The following is a 17,844-nucleotide window of genomic DNA, read 5'->3' on the forward strand; positions in this document are numbered from 1 at the left end:
CACAGATATATGACCCGATCCATGGGTCAACTGGCCCAAGGTCTGGGTTGTAGGTTGGGTAGGTTGACCTCATCCGGGTCAGACCCCAAGTAAGCAAATCATGGACCCGAGCTGACTAGACCGGGCTGGGACCAGTCTTATACCTAACGGTATTATCATACTCCAGCCGACAAGGCAATCATTCCAGAAATGCTCCTAAGGAAATGCTCTCGTTGTTGCCAACAAATCATTCCAGGGAGACTGACAAAACTGTAAGATACAAATTGTTGCAGCTATATCACCATGCTTGGACAGTGAAAATAGTTGGAAACTTGCTTAGATCAAAGAGTACATACAAGTCCAAAAACTTTATTTCATATCCAACAAACACTCACTGTGCGCATATTCATTGATACTTCAGTAGAACAAGATAGCCAGCAAGTAATAAGGACTACAAACAAGTCAGCAAGATATAAGAAAGATCAGTAAAACATACATCAACATCACATAAGTTGAATTCAGCTCAAAAGCTACATAAGTAGTACAACCTATTCAATCATTTAGTTGGGTACTGACAAGCAGGCCCCAAAATATCTTCCCCGTTACTAACAACTCATTTTGGACAGGCTGACAAAGCAGTGATCAGATTTCCCCAAGATAAATCTGTTTGTCACTGCTGCATGATCCAATGATAGGCTCAGTAGGGTGGAAGACACACTCATTGACAGATCCAGCGTGACCAGGAAGCTTATACAAGATGCGTCGAGAAGTTGTGTCCCATATGTAAACCATGCGATCTGCACTACCAGCAGTGACCTTGCTTCCATCTGGTGACCAGCTACACTTTAACAAGTTCTTTTCAAAGTTGTGTTGGTGCCCTTCAAAAATCTTTACACATCGATTTTGTGGTGCATAGGGGCGCATGTCCCAAATGCAAAGCTTGTTGTCCATGCCATTCGTAAGCAGATATGAGCCATCAGGACTCAACTGCATACTTGTTATCATATCTTGATGGCCCTCAAGTGTCATGGTCACTTCACCCTTGCGGATGTCCCATACCTTGACATCATTATCTATACCACCTGTGAATATCTTATCCGATGCATCAGAGAAACTGACAGCTGTGATTTGGTATTTATCTGGAAATGTTTGGATGGCACCCTTCTGGCGCAAATCCCAAAGTTTTGAAGTTCCATCATCAGATCCACTTACAACAAGTGGAGGCCCCCTACGGGAAGGGCAACATGAATTCACAAAAGAGGAGTGTTCTGCCATTTTCTTTATCTGTTTTCCGGTCTCGACATCCCATGCCCTGACAGTTTTGTCAGGACTGGCTGATATTATCTGGGACCCATCAGCAGTCCAATGAAGATCTAAAACTGCATTTTTGTGCCCTCTCATAACCATGAAGTTTTTGCATTCCCCATGCATGTACCACAGAAAAATTTCCTTGTCATGAGATCCCGATGCAATGACATTTCCAGCTGGATTGAACTTCATAGTATATATAGCACTCTGGTGACCAGTAAGCAACATGATAGGTGATTCCAAGCTAGATCTACGCTGCTTACCATTATGTCCAGGTCCTTGTGACCCTGTATATGGAACAGTAGACCACTCCATTGGCCTTGGACCGGAGACAGACAAAGCACTTTCACTCTCCCTAGGCACAACTTGCATCTTGACTTCTGCTATATGAAAGAACTAAAATCCTGAATGGGAATACAGCATAAAGTTAATATCCAGTGCCAAATTAAATAAGTAATATGAAATAGGAGAAACATCTTATTGCAATTGCAAACCAGGCATGCCTAAACACTCTGATCTATGGGACTCTTAGCTAAGGTTTACGAACATTTCAGACTAAGAAGTAGATAAATCCCCCTTTCTTGCTTGTTTCCAAAATGATCATAAGAGCCAAAGGCGTATAACAAACGGCATGTCACATCAACTGCAAACCCACTGATATCCTACTGAAGTTGACTACAGGCATATTCGCATGTTAGCATATGACAGAAGAATGAAGCAGTGAAAAGATAAATATGACTCCGGAGGGGAGAGGAGGCTAAGGCCTCAAAGCATTTAACATCCAGACCTAATGAAATGGAGAAAGATTTAAATCGCAAAATGAACATGAATCTCACATAAAGATAACACGATGCAATCTAAAACCGGTAATGTATCGTACAAAGTTTCAACAAGGCAAGAGTAACATAAACACTTGCAGGATGTGATCTTTACACTCATAAATGGTGAAGCAGGTAATGCTCAGACCAAAACAAGCATGACTCAGCTTGCCAGTGACCAGCAAGAACCACCATCTCACCAAACATGAGAAAAGAGAAGATCAGTACTATACATTAATAACAACTAACATAAGCCACATTTAACCCATTGAAAGTAAAGATATTAACTAGACCCTTCCATATTTCTTTTTTCTAGCCTGTACATTAAAAAGACAAAATCAATTCGCATGCTGTTTTAGAATATCTTGTTGCAATTGCATACCAGGTAGGGAAAAAGAATAAGAGTTACAAAGTTTCAGAAGTTGAAAGAAATCCTATGAGTGCAATGAAAGACATAAAAATCTCATCAAATGCAAGCCAAGTAATCTCATAATGAAGTTCAACTAATGACAGAGTCACATGTTAGCACAAGACAAAAAGAGCCAGAGAGTGAAAAATAAAGCCAGTCAAGGCCTCAGGGTTAGAGACATGTAACAAGTAACAACTAGTGCATTAGAGCTAAAAATCAAAAAGTGAAATAGCAAAATGGAAATGAATCGCACAAGTGAAAAAAACAAAATCCACACTACAATCCATTTCTAATTCCCAGATAGAGACTTCAGTAGCCTAAATTAGTGTTATTCTTCCAAAAAACACAGCATGAGATTTTTAAAAACAAAGCCCGCCCAATGAAACACAGTGGAATCTCACAACTTACAATTGACAAGCAAGAAAAAAAACTGGAGCAACAGCTCAAAGAAGAACTTGGGCTAAACACTAATCACAGCTATTGGAAACCATACTTGACTCATCAAAAAAAAAAAAAAAAAAACTTGACTCTTACATGTTTCCCTTTTCCTTTATGGTGTGAATAAAAAGAAAATCAACAAGCATTTTGTGTTCGAAAAACATAGAAACATTTCAGCTTCATCTTGAAATATAATCAATCACCAGCTGCTAGGTGGGGTGAGATTCGAGATGTCTCATGTTTAATAGGTAAATAATAAATTTTCCCCTATAATCCATCCTAAACTAAATGAAGAAACAATAATATATCTATCAATCAAGCTAAATATTATTTACACTGTGAAATTCAAGAAAACAAGCAAATGACAGGAACAATGTATCAAGAACGAAGACTTTTTTATGTTAACATTTTTAGGGTTTCTTAAACTAAAAGAGAAAAGAGGGCTCCCCCGAATTAGGCAGCTAAGTTAGGTCAAAACAGAATATGAAGAATCCCATCAGTTTTTTAGGACAGTGTGATTTGATTCGAAACTTATCAAAACAGGAAAAAAAAAAAAAAAGGAAGGCAAATAATCTTTTCTACGGCTAAAGGGTTCTTCTTTCGGTGAAATACAGAGCTTTGAGAGCGAGAACAAGAGAGGAGAGTACCTTGTGATGACGGTGAGAGATTTCTCTTCTCTCTGCTAAACCCTGGCCTGGAATGGAGGCGATCTATTCTTTATGAGCCCCTCTTTTTTGTTCTTTTTTTCTTTTCTTTTTAACGAAGTGCCACTGACAAGGCTGTTTGACCCAAGCCTCATGTTTTGGGTCAGAGCTTAGTATATGAGTATCGAATCATGAGCCCTAAGCCCAAAACATGGGTGGCTTTGTCAGCTGCTAATCCAGCAATTTTTTATTATTATTAAAATTAAATCATTTTAATAAAAAATAATTTAGTTTGCCATGAAATCAGCCTAATATAGCTTTCAAATCCGGAGGTCCTAAATTAATTTACCAAACTAAATTTTATAACTATAACATAAAATGTTATAGGGAAACAATATATATATATATATATATATATATATAATCATGGAAGATTGGCTTAGAACCATGATCTAATAAAATCTAATTTGATTATGGTAAAGCAATATAATATAATATAATACAATCACAGAAAATAAAAAATTTCAATCTAAAGTTTAAATTATACAGTGACAAGTTAATCAGAATAAATTAAAATAATATTATTTTTATTTTAAAAAAATATTAGGTTTTAATTAAACAAATCAAATTATAAATCAGTTTATTAGATCCTTCAAGTCAATTTTTTTTTAACCTAAATCAAGTTATATTTGAATCAAACAAATCGAATTAGAAGAAAGTTTAATAAATATGAAGTATTCTAGCTAAAAAAGGAGAATGATTAAAAAAATAATCAAGTTCCAAATTTTAAACTTGTTCTTTGTGTTTACTTTTGACTTTAGAAGGCACTTACTTTCCAGACAACTTACTAAGGACAAATTTGCACACATCAATTATTTTTAAAACCACAAACTAATCACTACAAACAAGCTCTTTCACTATCAACTTTTTTAAATATTAACATTAAGTTTTATTAAAGACAACGCTCCTAATCATTTGATTAAGTCTCCTTCGTTAATCCCAGTTAACTCAACCTTAAAATTAACTAATTCACGTTCAACTAGGTCAAGTGTCCGGTAAAATTAATTTAAATATATCCCTGTTTGTTTTTGTTTTTATGTTTCAAAAGTATTTTAAAAAAAATTTAATTTTTTTAATTTTTTTTACTTTAAATTAATATTTTTTTATGTTTTTAGATAATTTTGATGTGCTGATATCAAAAATAATTTTTAAAAAATAAAAAAAAATATTATTTTAATATATTTCTGAACGAAAAACACTTTGAAAAACAACCACACTTCCAAACAAATTAATTTGATGGAGTTAACTTACACTTATAATCATTATGAATAAATTGACTCAATTAAAATTTAATAAAAATTAAATTGATTTAAAAAAAAACAATATCATTTAACTTTAAAAAATTGACCCATATCAATTTTAAATTAAAACTGCTGTTAAATTGCATCTAAACTTGTGATTTGGATTGAATTTAATTATTATGTTTTTAATATAAAAATATTTAATTATAGTATCATTTGAATTTATATAAATAAAATGAAATTAAATGAAAAATGCATTTAAATAAAAAAAAAATAGAAAGTTTTCATTTAAGTAAATTCAAGTAAGAACGAGTTAGAAATCCAAGTTTCGACTCATATTAACGCTTGTTTTGGGTCAACTTACTAAAAAAAACCTGATTTTTAAAAAATAATATCATTAATATTTTTTTTAAAAAATTAGATTTAACTCTTCTGTAAAACAACCAGCCTTTGAAGCAAGTCAACTCACGGGTAAAGACTTGTAACTATGGTTAGTTAGAAACACTAAAAAATAAATAAATAAAAGAAAAAAAGAAAAAGAGAACATTAGCCTTCCTAAAAGCATCTCTAATCATTAATCAAACACAAAGAGAGAAACTGAGAAAGCATTTCAAAAAAGCCCCACCATGTCCCTTGACTCCCAAGACTCTACTTCTCCTTCCTTCAACAGGGACTGGTTCTTCCCTTCACCTTCCTTCATCCACCAATCACCTCCTAAACCTCCTAAACCCCACCGCAGATTCTCCACTGCTTCCAAACATTCTCCAGGTTCCAACATCTCCAATCCTCCCTCGTTTCGTTCATCACCCTCTCTCTCTCCCACCACCACTTCTAAATATGGAAGACTTCGCCGGCGCGTGGAGTTACCTCGACCACCTGATAAATATTCAATACAACACCAAAATGACTCCGTTTTGGACCGCAAACCTGCTGTTTCCAGTGAGAAGAAGCAGTCTACTGTGAAGGTTTCTTCTGGGTCATTGGGCCATCGGGTCAGAGTCCGATGGAATTTGGCCATTACAGTAGCTGTGAGTATTTATATAGTAATGTTTCTGACAACTTGATTGTGTGAAAGTAAAAGAAGAAGCTGTTTTTTGAAGTGGGTTTTGTTTTTGGGCTGTTGCAGATTGTGATTACAGCTTTGACTTCATTAGTGCACAAGAATTTTACTTTACATAACCAAGTAATTGTTTTGCAGGTGAGTTTTTCACTTAAAAGTTTTGATTTTTATAATCAAGATTGGTGATTTTAAATCTGTATGTAGTTTTATTGATCATTTAAAGTATTTACTAGTTGACTTTGACCTTAATGCACGGCTTTGTTGTTAGTTAACTGGGATTTTTTATTTTTCGGATTGCAGGATCAAATACTGAAACTAAATGTTAGATTACGAGCGTGTAATTTGTTATCCAATGTAGATACTTTTGATTCAGTTATGCAGGAGCTTGATGATATTGGTTATGGTAGTGATAACGGGTTAAAGAATTTGGCTTTGATTGTTTCAGTTACGCTATTATCTATTCCGGTTCTTGCTTTCAAGTACATTGATTTTGTATCGAAATCCAGATCATCGGATAGTGTTTCGGAAGAGGCGTTGTTGAATAAGCAGCTTGCATATCGGGTGGATATTTTTTTATCAGTTCATCCATATGCCAAGCCTTTGGCGTTGTTGGTTGCGACATTGCTGGTTATTTGCCTTGGTGGATTGGCGTTGTTTGGTGTGACAGATGATAATTTAGCGGATTGTCTTTGGTTGTCTTGGACGTTTGTAGCGGATTCAGGCAATCATGCTAATACCGAGGGGATTGGTCCAAGGCTTGTTTCTGTTTCTATTAGCTTTGGTGGGATGCTTATTTTTGCTATGATGCTTGGACTTGTGTCTGATGCTATTTCTGAGAAGTTTGATTCATTAAGGAAAGGAAGAAGCGAAGTGGTTGAGCAAAACCATACTCTAATTCTTGGCTGGAGCGATAAACTAGTAAGATTCTGATTACACAGCTTTTCAGTGTGATGAAGCTTGTTTTTGAGCATACGTGTGCTCGCACTTTTTAAAACGACTTAGTTGTGAATAGTGCAGGCAGGTCATTTCAAAGAGAACCTTAATATAATCTGGGAACAATAATCTCCATCCTAATTTAAAAATCTCTGAAGAAATTCCTAAAAGGGCGTGGATAACGAAACAAATATATTTAGGTACTTGAAGAATCTTTTTGCAATATTTTCCTCAATAACCAAGTAATTTGTTCTGAAACTAGGGATCACTGCTGAATCAACTTGGAATAGCCAATGAGAGTTTGGGTGGAGGAATTGTAGTAGTGATGGCTGAACGAGACAAAGAAGAGATGGAAATGGATATTGCTAAAATGGAGTTCGACTTCAAAGGAACATCTGTCATATGCAGAAGTGGGAGCCCCCTAATTCTGGCTGACCTAAAAAAGGTATGCATAGTTTCTGTGATATTGCTTATAAGTTGTAACATAGAGATGTCTTATCTACTGAAAAGCTGTGGTAGCGGGATGGATTCAGTCTTCTGCAGTTGTACAATGAATTAGTGATTTCTTAAATGGCCTGGTTAGATATCCTCTCGAAAATTTATGTTTGTTTAGTTTAGTTTAGTTTCCGGCCACATTCACTCCCCTTTGTTTGTTAGGGTTCATTCCTAATTTTGCTAAAGCATGGCAGTTCCCAAGAAAGAATTCTATGATTAAAATTTTGCTTTAAGCATTTTATTGTACAATGTTACTTCATATTCTTGAAGATTGCACATAGCATTTCTTGTCATGATTTCTGCTATGAATATTATTTCTCTGTACATTCTTTGAGTCCACCTTCTACTTCCTTTCCCTCTCTTTTTGCGTTGGGGTTGGGTTGGTGGGGGGGGGGGGGGGGGTGTTTCTAATGGCTATTGTTTTCCCAAGTACACTGGTTTGTTATAATCTTCTTTCCCACAATCATTCTATGGTGCAACTTGCCTGTGTTTGGGCTTCTGTGAAGTTGTTGCAGCTAGCAGTTTTAATGATGTTAGCATCTACCTTGTCATGAGTGGTGAAACCATTATTTTATCTGTTGCTTTTCTTGATATGGTAATGCCTGAGTTTCAGGTATCTGTCTCCAAGGCCCGTGCAATAGTTGTCCTTGCTGAAGATGGAAATGCTGACCAGGTCAGCTACTTGAGTGCATAAGTAATGTTCTTCATGTATGGTATTGACAAGCATTGATAGCCATTGATGTTTATGGTTGTATACAGAGTGATGCTCGCGCATTGAGAACCGTCTTAAGTCTTACAGGAGTGAAAGAAGGTCTAAAAGGGCACATTGTGGTGGAGCTAAGTGATCTTGACAATGAGGTTCTTGTGAAACTTGTTGGTGGAGATCTTGTCAAAACTGTTGTAGCTCATGATGTTATTGGCCGCTTGATGATTCAATGTGCTCGGCAGCCAGGACTTGCACAGGTTAATTCTGCACTCTTAAAACTCTTGTCATGTTCTGTTAACATCATTGTAAGCGTTATTGCCTGGCTGATTTATTTCACAATGATTTTTTACCGCTGTTTATTATGCTGCTGTAAACTCTTTCCTGCTTGTTTGTGTATGTGATCAATTACGGATTGGTTATGACAGATATGGGAAGACATACTTGGGTTTGAAAATTGTGAGTTTTACATCAAAAGATGGCCGCAGTTGCACGGCATGCAATTCGAGGACATACTAATCAGTTTTCCCGACGCTATACCTTGTGGGATCAAGGTTGCTTCTTGTGATGGTAAAATTATCTTAAATCCTGAAGACTCGTATGTTCTTCAAGAAGATGATGAAATCCTTGTCATTGCGGAAGATGATGATAGCTATGCTCCAGCAGCATTACCTACGGTGCTTTCATTTTCCTTCATAAATAAAGATTTCTTATAGATTGCATGCTTCTTTCTTTTCCCTAGCTTGTGTCTTTGTTCTGTCATCCTAGGTTGTATGTGCATGATAAGAGACGGGACCTACACCTGACCCAGTGCAAAAGAAAGTCGTCTTCTCTTACCAGATCCAGGATGCTCATTTATTGGAGATAAATTACAAAATGAAAATGAAAAGGCCTTGATAAAGGCAGCAAATATCTGTATACAAAAGAAAACAACGTCCTAGCTATAGACACCAATGCATACCCATAGATAAATAGTTTCTTAGTTTTAGCAAAGTATGTTATTGCACAGATATGCATGAAGTCTTTGGTGCTGTACATGATGCTGTGTGGTTGGTGAAAACTATCACATTGGACCTGATGTGTCTACCATAGACCGTTTATGGATGGTTCTTTTCTCTGATTACTAAATTGTGTAATTTAGTAAAGGATATAGCTTTTGATATAATGTAAGACTATCAAAAAAAATAAAAAAAAATAATACATGATGTAAAGGGGCTGATAAAACTGATAAGGGAAAAAATGAAAGTGAAAATAGCAGATCATGCTCGGATTGGTTAAGGACAAGTTCAGTTGTGAACATTAGAATGATGCCTTCAGTGGAAATTAGGTAAGTGGATGCACCATAAAAGAAGAACTTACATAATATAATAAATTTCATCATTCAGGTCAAAGAGGCATCATTCATGCACATTGCCCGACCTGCAAGAATGCCACAGAAGATTCTACTTTGTGGATGGAGGAGGGACATTGATGATATGATTGTGGTAAGCTCTTTTGTGAAGCCCCTAATCTTTCTTTTCTTCGCCTGGATGCTGCAGGTATGGAGAGGAAGTCTACCCAAAGACTTTATTGGTCCAAAGTCTGCAGAAAAGATATTATTCTGTGGTTGGAGACGTGACATGGAAGATATGATTATGGTAATGTTATAAGGATAATGAAATCATAACTTCTCCGTTGCGGCAAAGTGGTGGTAGACATTTCAGAATTCTTCTGTGTTATTATTGCAGGATTTTCAGTTGTAGTTGCAACAAGTGTGCCTATTGAAACCATTCTTTCCAGTTTCTACATGTACTTTTTTTTGGGCAACAATGAGCTCTCTTTTTGTCTCATTTAGACTATTTCATTTCTATAACAAAAGTAATTATCAGTTACTCATCTCTTCATGTTTAGGTGTTGGATGCATTTCTAGCACCAGGTTCAGAGCTCTGGATGTTCAATGATGTTCCCGAAAATGAGAGGGAAAAGAAGCTCATTGATGGTGGTCTAGACTTAAGTAGATTGGAAAATATACAACTTGTCAATCGAGAGGGAAATGCGGTCATAAGACGTCATTTAGAAAGCCTTCCTTTGCAATCTTTTGATTCAGTAAGTGAATAATACTAAAATAGTAGTGGGTTTTGAATCAAACTATATGACATTTGGGATTGTATTTTTTGAATGTAATTATCCTTATTCTTAGTTAAAAAGATTTTGATGCAGTATTTGGTGTGTCTAGATTTTAATTTTGGCTGATGAGTCAGTGGAAGATTCAGCCATTCAAGCCGACTCCCGATCTCTTGCCACATTATTATTGATTCGTGATATTCAGGTACTCGATCTAACTAAAGTTCTGGTGGATAGGCTATTACTCATTCATACAACATAAGTTCTATTGATTAACCAGTATAAATTTCACGACTTAAAAAGACATTTCACACGGACAACTGAAATGGGCTCTTCAACTTTCAGCCTTCTTCGAAGTTTCACGCCATCCTCCAAGATGCCCTGTAATCTTAGGTTTAGAATAGCCTTTTGCTTTCTTTTCTGAAGAGTACTTGGCCAACTCCTCTTCAACTTTAAGGAAAAGCCAAAAAGATTTTGTTTATTTTCTCCTGAACCCAAGAAGATAATTGTACAGGATCCAGGTGTTAATGGTGCAATTTAGTGCTTTTCGATCCTTTGTATTCATGTGTTCTTATTCTCATGATCCATGCAGTCAAAGCGTCTCCCAATGGTAAACCAGGTTCGCAGAGGAACCTTCTCTCAAGGTTCGTGGATTGGGGAGATGCAGCAGGCTTCAGATAAATCTGTAATAATAAGTGAAATTCTGGACCCAAGAACTAAAAATTTATTATCCATGTCGAAGATCAGTGATTATGTTTTATCAAATGAACTTGTCAGCATGGCATTGGCCATGGTTGCAGAAGATCAACAAATAAATGATGTATTAGAAGAGCTCTTTGCAGATGAGGTATTCTTTTGTCTCACTTCTGTTAAATTCTGAGATCTTATTGCACTCTATGGAAAACCAAATTTTGAAGGGCGAAGTAGGCTTACAAAATTGCAATAGAAAATTCCAACAAGTGCATGCAATGTTTTCTTTTCTCATAGTTTGCATGTCAGCACCTTATCTATATGTTTTCTTTTCTCATAGCTCACGCTATGTTAAATCCTCCCTCTCTCTCACAAAAAGCCATCTGCATCATGTATACTATAGAGCCCATGAAACTTTTCTAGCTAAACTAAAGGATGAAATCTTAAACACATCAGGTGATTATTAACTTCGTTCCCTAGTGCATTTAGTTGGTCACTCCTTTAAATCATATATTATAATGACTTTGATGCCCTGCTTCTTATATTGAGAAAGTAGCATAGCGTGAGCCCTGCATCCAAATAATCATTTTGTTATTATGGTTGTGATAAATTAAGCTAGTTAATATGTTGGACCACAACAGCAAAGGGTTTGCTAGCATGTTCTCTCTTTACTGCTTAGAACAACCCTCTAGCATTGATCAGAGTGATTCCTTTGTTGTGTTAGTGAAATTGCTGCTATTGATGATGTTGGAATTTAAGATCCTTTAATCAGTTAAATTCATCATTCACAAACATTTTGCCTTCATCAGGGAAATGAGCTACAAATAAGGCAAGCAGATCTTTACCTCAGTGAAGGCGAGGAATTGAGTTTCTATGAAGTACTATTACGAGCACGACAGAGAAGAGAGATAGTCATTGGTTACCGTGCAGCTAATGCTGAAAAGGCTGTTATCAATCCGCCTGCCAAAAGTGAGAGACGTAGGTGGTCACTGAAAGATGTCTTCGTGGTAATTGCAGAGAAGGAATGAGGATGAGGTTCTTCTTCATCCCCTGAACATGATATTCTTTGAAAAAAATTCGATGGACACCGAAGAAAACAACAATAGGAAGTGTTCATTAGTTTCTGCCAGTCTGAAAAAAGAAAGAAAGAAATGCTACAGATGTACAGTCACATCTAGTATACTTCTTGTAAAAAAACTCAACCTCAAAGTTATGGATTTTTCTCGCTACCTAAATATGAAAGAGTTGTAACGTTTCCCAGGACATGTGTTTGGAGCACTAAATTGATATGAAGGCTCTACTTGGCGTGAAACATTTGTGATTTGCAAGAATGATGACTGACAGCACAAGAAATGAATAGCTTCAAGCTGGCTTCTTGCTTCGCCGAAGCATGTTATAGCATGATAATTGAAGCTAGATGGTTGGAAGTATATTCTGCATCGTTCAGGACAATCTCCTTCCTTTGGAATACTAAAATGAAAAAACCCTCTTCTGTAATCTCAACGTGAAAGCAGAACCAGCCGACGCTTTATGGTAAAATCTTGATATCTGCCTATCGCGACGACGTGTGTTGTGGAGGTTTCCATCCAAGGATGGATTGGGGAATTATTCCCCTTTAACTTCATCAGCTTATTACTTATAGCCAATGAAGAAATCTCAATCGTATCCATATCACATTCAAAGCAGGTAGATTAATTAAATTGGCTTATTTGAATGTTGAAAAAATCGACTTTTCGATGCTTAATGTATAGCGACGCGAAATAACTTTTCATTTTACTTTATAATATAGTTGTTTTCCACAAATAATGATGAAATTTAATCAAATTAAAAATAATAATTTACAGTAGATAACATGCTTGCACTCTGTGCTGCTATACAAATAAATAAATAAAAAAAGATGTTGTGATGCTTTCAATGCCATCATAAAAGGCAATGTTTATTCATTGAGAGATGGTGCACACGTTGCTCGAAAAGCATGAACGCCTCCTAGATACATGTATCAACTACTTTTTATTTTTTAATTATATTTATATTTTTCAGAAGACTAAATTGCCTTTAATTTACATTAATTATAACTAAAAAGCCATAATAAAAATATAAAAACACCCTTGAAAATCAATTTTAATTTTTTTTGTTTTTAAAAAATATAGTCATTTCATTGTACTATCAAAATATTAAAAGACTAAAATACCCATGGATCTCAGTTTTAAAATTTTTACTTTTAAGATATTTAACTTATTTTACTTTATTTCTAAAATGTTTAAAAACTGATTTGTCCTATTATAATGATAATAAATCACTTTTAATAACTAATTAAATAACTTTATTTTAGAAGAGCAAAATAATCATTCATTATTTTAACTCGCAATTATAGGTGTCTTTAATGTATAATAAATGACTAAGCTCTTAGTTTTTTTTATTAATTTTAATTTTAATTAAAAGACATAGCAAGTTGTTAATTTTTTTTTTATTAACGTGGGTGTCCGGACCAGCTTACGCGCACCTCGACTAATCCCACGGGCCCTAAAGTTAACGACCATGTAAGTCTCCAGTGGCCATCATATAAAAAACCACAGGACTCCAAAAGTTGTCTAATTAAATAGCTTAGTCTTAGCAGTAGTCTATCCCATATTTATTAAATCCAAGCCATAAGAGTCCAGAGTCTATCTGGAAAAAAAAGCCAGGTCTTGAATTACATTGATGGGTCTGGGTTAATTTAAAAAAAATTAAAAAAATTGTTTGTATTTCATATAAAAAAATTAAAAAACAATTTATATATATATATATAAAATTTTAAAAATTATTTTAAAAAATATATTTTTTTCTTCTAAAAGTTTTAGGTAACGCCTATACTATCTCAACATTCCCTTTTGTTCTTGCCCCGCCTCATTGATTTAATGTTTTTCACCTTGTTATACAATTGGGATCGTTTAAGCAATTTTCACCTTGTTTTTCACCTTGTTAGGAGATAAAAGATGGACTTAGGGTGGGGTGGTTTCGGTGTTTCAGTTCACCTGTTTATCGGTTGTTTTTCACTGGAACATCTAGATTCCGAGATGAAGGTCAAGTGGGTTTTACTGTGCTAATTGCTGGTTTGGTTTTTGATTGATATAGATCCGGCTAACGCCCACTTCACCAAACAAATAATAATAAAAAAAAATAAACACAACCATTATAATAATATAATCAGATGCTCTTTCCTGCCAATCACAAATAAACAAAGAACAAGAACGGAAGTCAACGATCACCCTCTGTAGATGAGAAAATATTTGGATTTGAAACCCCCATTATTACAATTATACATATGCCTAAGCTACTGATTCAAAATCGTCCTCATCTTTTTTCCTTGAGCTACTTCCGTTCTCTCCCTTCAGACTTGCCCTGCCACAAGAGTCTCACTCTTGTTTCTTCGACTTTTTCTCCACAAAACAATGGCAATGTTTTTCTTGTTTCTCTCTATCTTTTTGTTTGTTTATATCTGGAGATTCATCATACGAAGCCGTCATATTTCTCCATCCCCATCTACTCCTTCCACCTTAACCACCGCCCAACCACAAGTAATTAAATATGATGTCTTCCTTAGTTTCAGGGGAGAAGACACTCGTTTTGATTTTACCAGCCACCTCTATGCTGCTTTGAAACGGAAACAAATCCTAACTTTCATAGATTATCAGCTTGTGAGAGGAGATGAGATTTCGGCATCACTTCTGAGAACAGTTGAAGAGGCCAAGCTTTCTGTGATTGTTTTTTCTGAAAACTATGCATCTTCCAAATGGTGCTTGGAGGAGCTTGCAAAGATTTTTGAACGTAGAAAAAATAATGGACAGATAGTTATTCCGGTATTCTACCAGGTGGATCCATCCCATGTAAGAAATCGAACAGGTAGCTTTGGGGATGCATTTGCTAGACTTATAAAGAAGAAAGCTTTGACGATGGACAAAGAGCAGAACTTCAGAGACGCTTTGACGGATGCAGCCAATCTATCTGGATGGAGCTTAGGGAAGTCTGAGTAAGCTCTTGAAATATATCCCATAAGAAAATATTCGTTCATTTGTTGAGGATTTGAAATTTAATTTAAAATTATTGAGAATGATGAGCTCTGTGAATCTATATTTATTTTATTTGATTTTGAAAACGTTGTAGCGAGACACTTGTACAGATCTTAAGTTTTAGGAGACAGAAAGCAGATACTTAGGAATCCTTATATTAAATTTTATCAGGACAATCAATGTTTTCTTCTATCGTTTCACTTGAAATTGGGTCATTAATAGTCTTTTTTTTTATTGAGATGATTCTATATACGATGATATGAGAAAACATCTTATGCATTTGCATTTCATTGATTTTCCTCGATAAACACCAATTACAAGTAGTTTCCAGTTTCAAGGATTGATTAACTGTAGCATGAGATAAGTAGGGAGCTGCTGCATATATCTGAACTCAAATGCATTCTCTCGAGAGGCCCAGTAAGAGAATCTTGTCCAGGTTTATGAATACATGCTCACCTTATAAAAGAGCAGAATATGGATGGAGGCTCTTCCTTTCTTTCCCACCGTATAATTCAGATCCTATACGTGCCTACTATGTATAGATGTAGCTACTAAGGAGTGAGTATGTTTATATGTTTGTTGTTTCTTCTAGTCTGGTCCATTTTGACTAACAAATATGTGTGTGTTCTTCTTGTTTGTTAGGCTGGAGTCTGAATTTATTGAGAAAATCGTTGAAGATGTTTTGAACAAATTGCATGACATGTCTTCAAGTCACACTACGGGTTTATTTGGAATTGATGTTCGCGTTAAAAAAGTTGAGTCTTTGTTAAATATGGAATCTCAAGATGTTCTCATTGTAGGAATATGGGGAATGGGTGGTATCGGTAAGACAACGATTGCTGAAGCTGTGTGCAACAAGGTTCGTTCTCGATTTGAAGGAATTTTTTTTGCAAACTTTAGGCAAGAATTAGAACCAGGTTCCATGGCTGATTTGCAAAGAAGCTTTCTTTCACAGCTGCTTGGCCAAGAAATTTTGAACATGGGCTCCTTGAGTTTTCGAGATTCTTTTGTGAGGGAGAGACTTCGTCGTAAAAAGGTTTTTATTCTTCTGGATGATGTGGATGATTTAATGCCTTTGGAAGAATGGAAAGATTTGCTTGATGGACGACACAGTTCATTTGGTTTGGGCAGTAAAGTTCTCATAACAAGTAGGGACAAGCAAGTGCTTAATAATATAGTAGATGAAACTTACGAGGTTGAGAGGTTGAACTATGAAGAAGCTCTTCAACTCTTTAGCTCAAAAGCCTTGAAGAATTGCATCCCTACAATTGATCATAGAGACTCGATAAAAAGGATTGCAAGTCATGTACAAGGCAATCCGTTGGCTCTTATAGTTTTGGGTTCCTCTCTCTATGGTAAAAGCCCAGAAGAATGGTACAGTGCATTGAATAAACTAGCTCTGAACTCTCGAATCGAAAATGCATTGAGAATTAGTTACAATGGGTTGGATCAAGAACAACGATCCATATTTCTTGATATAGCACATTTCTTTAGAGGATTTGAGCAAAACCAAGCGACAAGAATATTAGATGGCTTTTATGGTCGGCCTGTGATTTTCGATATAAGCACGCTCATTGATAAGTGTCTCATAACTACTTCTCGTAACATGCTAGAAATACATGATTTACTACAAGAAATGGCATTTAGCATTGTTCGTGCAGAATCTAAGTTTCCTGGCAAACGTAGCAGGTTGTGTCATTTTACTAACGTCGTTCATGTATTGGAGGAAAATAAGGTTAAAGTTGAAGTCTTTAGATATCTTTCTTTTCTCTGCTCTGACATACTAACCAAGAGGTTTCATATTTGCTCAAAAGTTGATGTTTTGAGTACGTTGTATTATTGTTTGTTTATTCTTTATTCTTGTTTAACAGGGAACTGAAGAAATTGAAGGCATATCTTTGGACATGTCCAGGTTATCGAGACAGATACACTTGAAATCTGATGCCTTCGCAACGATGAATGGTCTTAGATTTCTCAAATTCTATTTCGGTCATTTCTCCGAAGATAACAAAAATAAAATGCACCTTCCTCCTACTGGCCTCAAATATCTTTCTAATAAGCTGAGATATTTGCACTGGGATGGATTCCCTTCGAAATCATTGCCACAAGTTTTTTGTGCTGAACTCCTTGTTGAGCTTAACTTACGAAGGAGCAAGGTTGAAAAACTTTGGGAAGGAGTACAGGTATGATTTAATTGCTGCTGATGTATGATCAGAAATATAAAGTTGGAGGTGCTAACTTTCTAATTATGCCTTTTCCTTTTGGTAGGATGTTGGAAATTTACGAAAATTTGTACTATCTTTCTCTCCATATTTGATGGAATTGCCAGATCTATCAAAGGCCAAAAATTTAGTGTGCTTATACCTTGTGGACTGTTCAAGTTTAACTGAGGTTCCGTCATCTCTTCAATCTCTTGACAAGCTGGAAGAACTTGATCTCTATTTTTGCTATAATCTTAGAAGTTTTCCAATGCTTGATTCAAAGGTTCTCAGAGTACTTGCTATAAGTCGGTGCCTAGATATGACCAAGTGTCCAACTATTTCACAAAATATGAAAAGCTTATATTTAGAGGAAACTTCAATCAAAGAAGTTCCACGATCAATTACTAGCAAGTTGGAAAGTCTTGGTCTGCATGGTTGCTCAAAGATCACCAAGTTTCCAGAAATCTCAGGGGATATAAAAACATTATATCTAAGTGGAACTGCTATTAAAGAGGTGCCCTCATCAATCCAGTTTCTCACAAGACTCCGCGTATTGGATATGAGTGGTTGCTCAAAACTTGAGAGCTTCCCAAAAATTTTAGTGCCTATGAAATCTTTGGTGGATCTTAACTTGAGTAAAACAGGCATTAAAGAGATACCCTCATCATTTAAGCATATGATATCTTTGAGAAGTTTAGGGTTAGATGGAACGC

The 17,844-nt window shown here is 35.6% G+C and overlaps 3 protein-coding genes across 8 annotated transcripts in view; 2 read left to right on the forward strand and 1 right to left on the reverse strand.

Annotated features, from left to right (window-relative positions):
- Positions 1 to 328: 328 nt before the first annotated feature.
- Positions 329 to 3,736, reverse strand: LOC7498106 (uncharacterized). Its single transcript, XM_052449327.1, has 2 exons — positions 3,600 to 3,736; positions 329 to 1,691 (listed from the first exon to the last, which is right to left on the reverse strand). Exon 2 carries the CDS (start codon positions 1,657 to 1,659, stop codon positions 622 to 624), a length of 1,038 nt encoding a protein of 345 aa, XP_052305287.1. The 5' UTR covers positions 1,660 to 1,691; positions 3,600 to 3,736; the 3' UTR covers positions 329 to 621.
- A 1,725-nt stretch (positions 3,737 to 5,461) lies between these two features.
- On the forward strand, positions 5,462 to 12,193 carry LOC7498107 (ion channel CASTOR). Of its 6 annotated transcripts, none has more exons than XM_024591606.2 (12): positions 5,462 to 5,925; positions 6,024 to 6,095; positions 6,258 to 6,875; positions 7,153 to 7,335; positions 7,999 to 8,058; positions 8,145 to 8,348; positions 8,517 to 8,765; positions 9,474 to 9,725; positions 9,979 to 10,173; positions 10,304 to 10,396; positions 10,784 to 11,038; positions 11,691 to 12,193. In XM_024591606.2, the coding sequence occupies exons 1-12, from the start codon at positions 5,524 to 5,526 to the stop codon at positions 11,907 to 11,909; spliced, it is 2,802 nt and encodes a 933-aa protein (XP_024447374.1). In that variant the 5' UTR covers positions 5,462 to 5,523; the 3' UTR covers positions 11,910 to 12,193. The 6 variants fall into 6 exon arrangements, 5 of the variants coding, with proteins under 5 accessions (XP_024447374.1, XP_024447375.1, XP_024447377.1 ...); XM_024591609.2 differs by having other exon boundaries at positions 5,463 to 5,925; positions 9,474 to 9,572; XM_024591608.2 differs by having other exon boundaries at positions 5,463 to 5,925; positions 9,627 to 9,725.
- A 2,119-nt stretch (positions 12,194 to 14,312) lies between these two features.
- Positions 14,313 to 17,844, forward strand: part of LOC18108520 (disease resistance protein RPV1) — an 83,880-nt gene continuing 80,348 nt past the window's right edge. Inside the window, exon 1 of the mRNA XM_052449440.1 lies at positions 14,313 to 14,732. Within this exon, the coding sequence (XP_052305400.1) occupies positions 14,313 to 14,732 (420 nt within the window). The remainder of the gene's footprint in view (positions 14,733 to 17,844) is intronic.

The sequence above is a fragment of the Populus trichocarpa genome, chromosome 19 (assembly GCF_000002775.5).
Source record: "Populus trichocarpa isolate Nisqually-1 chromosome 19, P.trichocarpa_v4.1, whole genome shotgun sequence".
NCBI lineage: Eukaryota > Viridiplantae > Streptophyta > Magnoliopsida > Malpighiales > Salicaceae > Populus > Populus trichocarpa.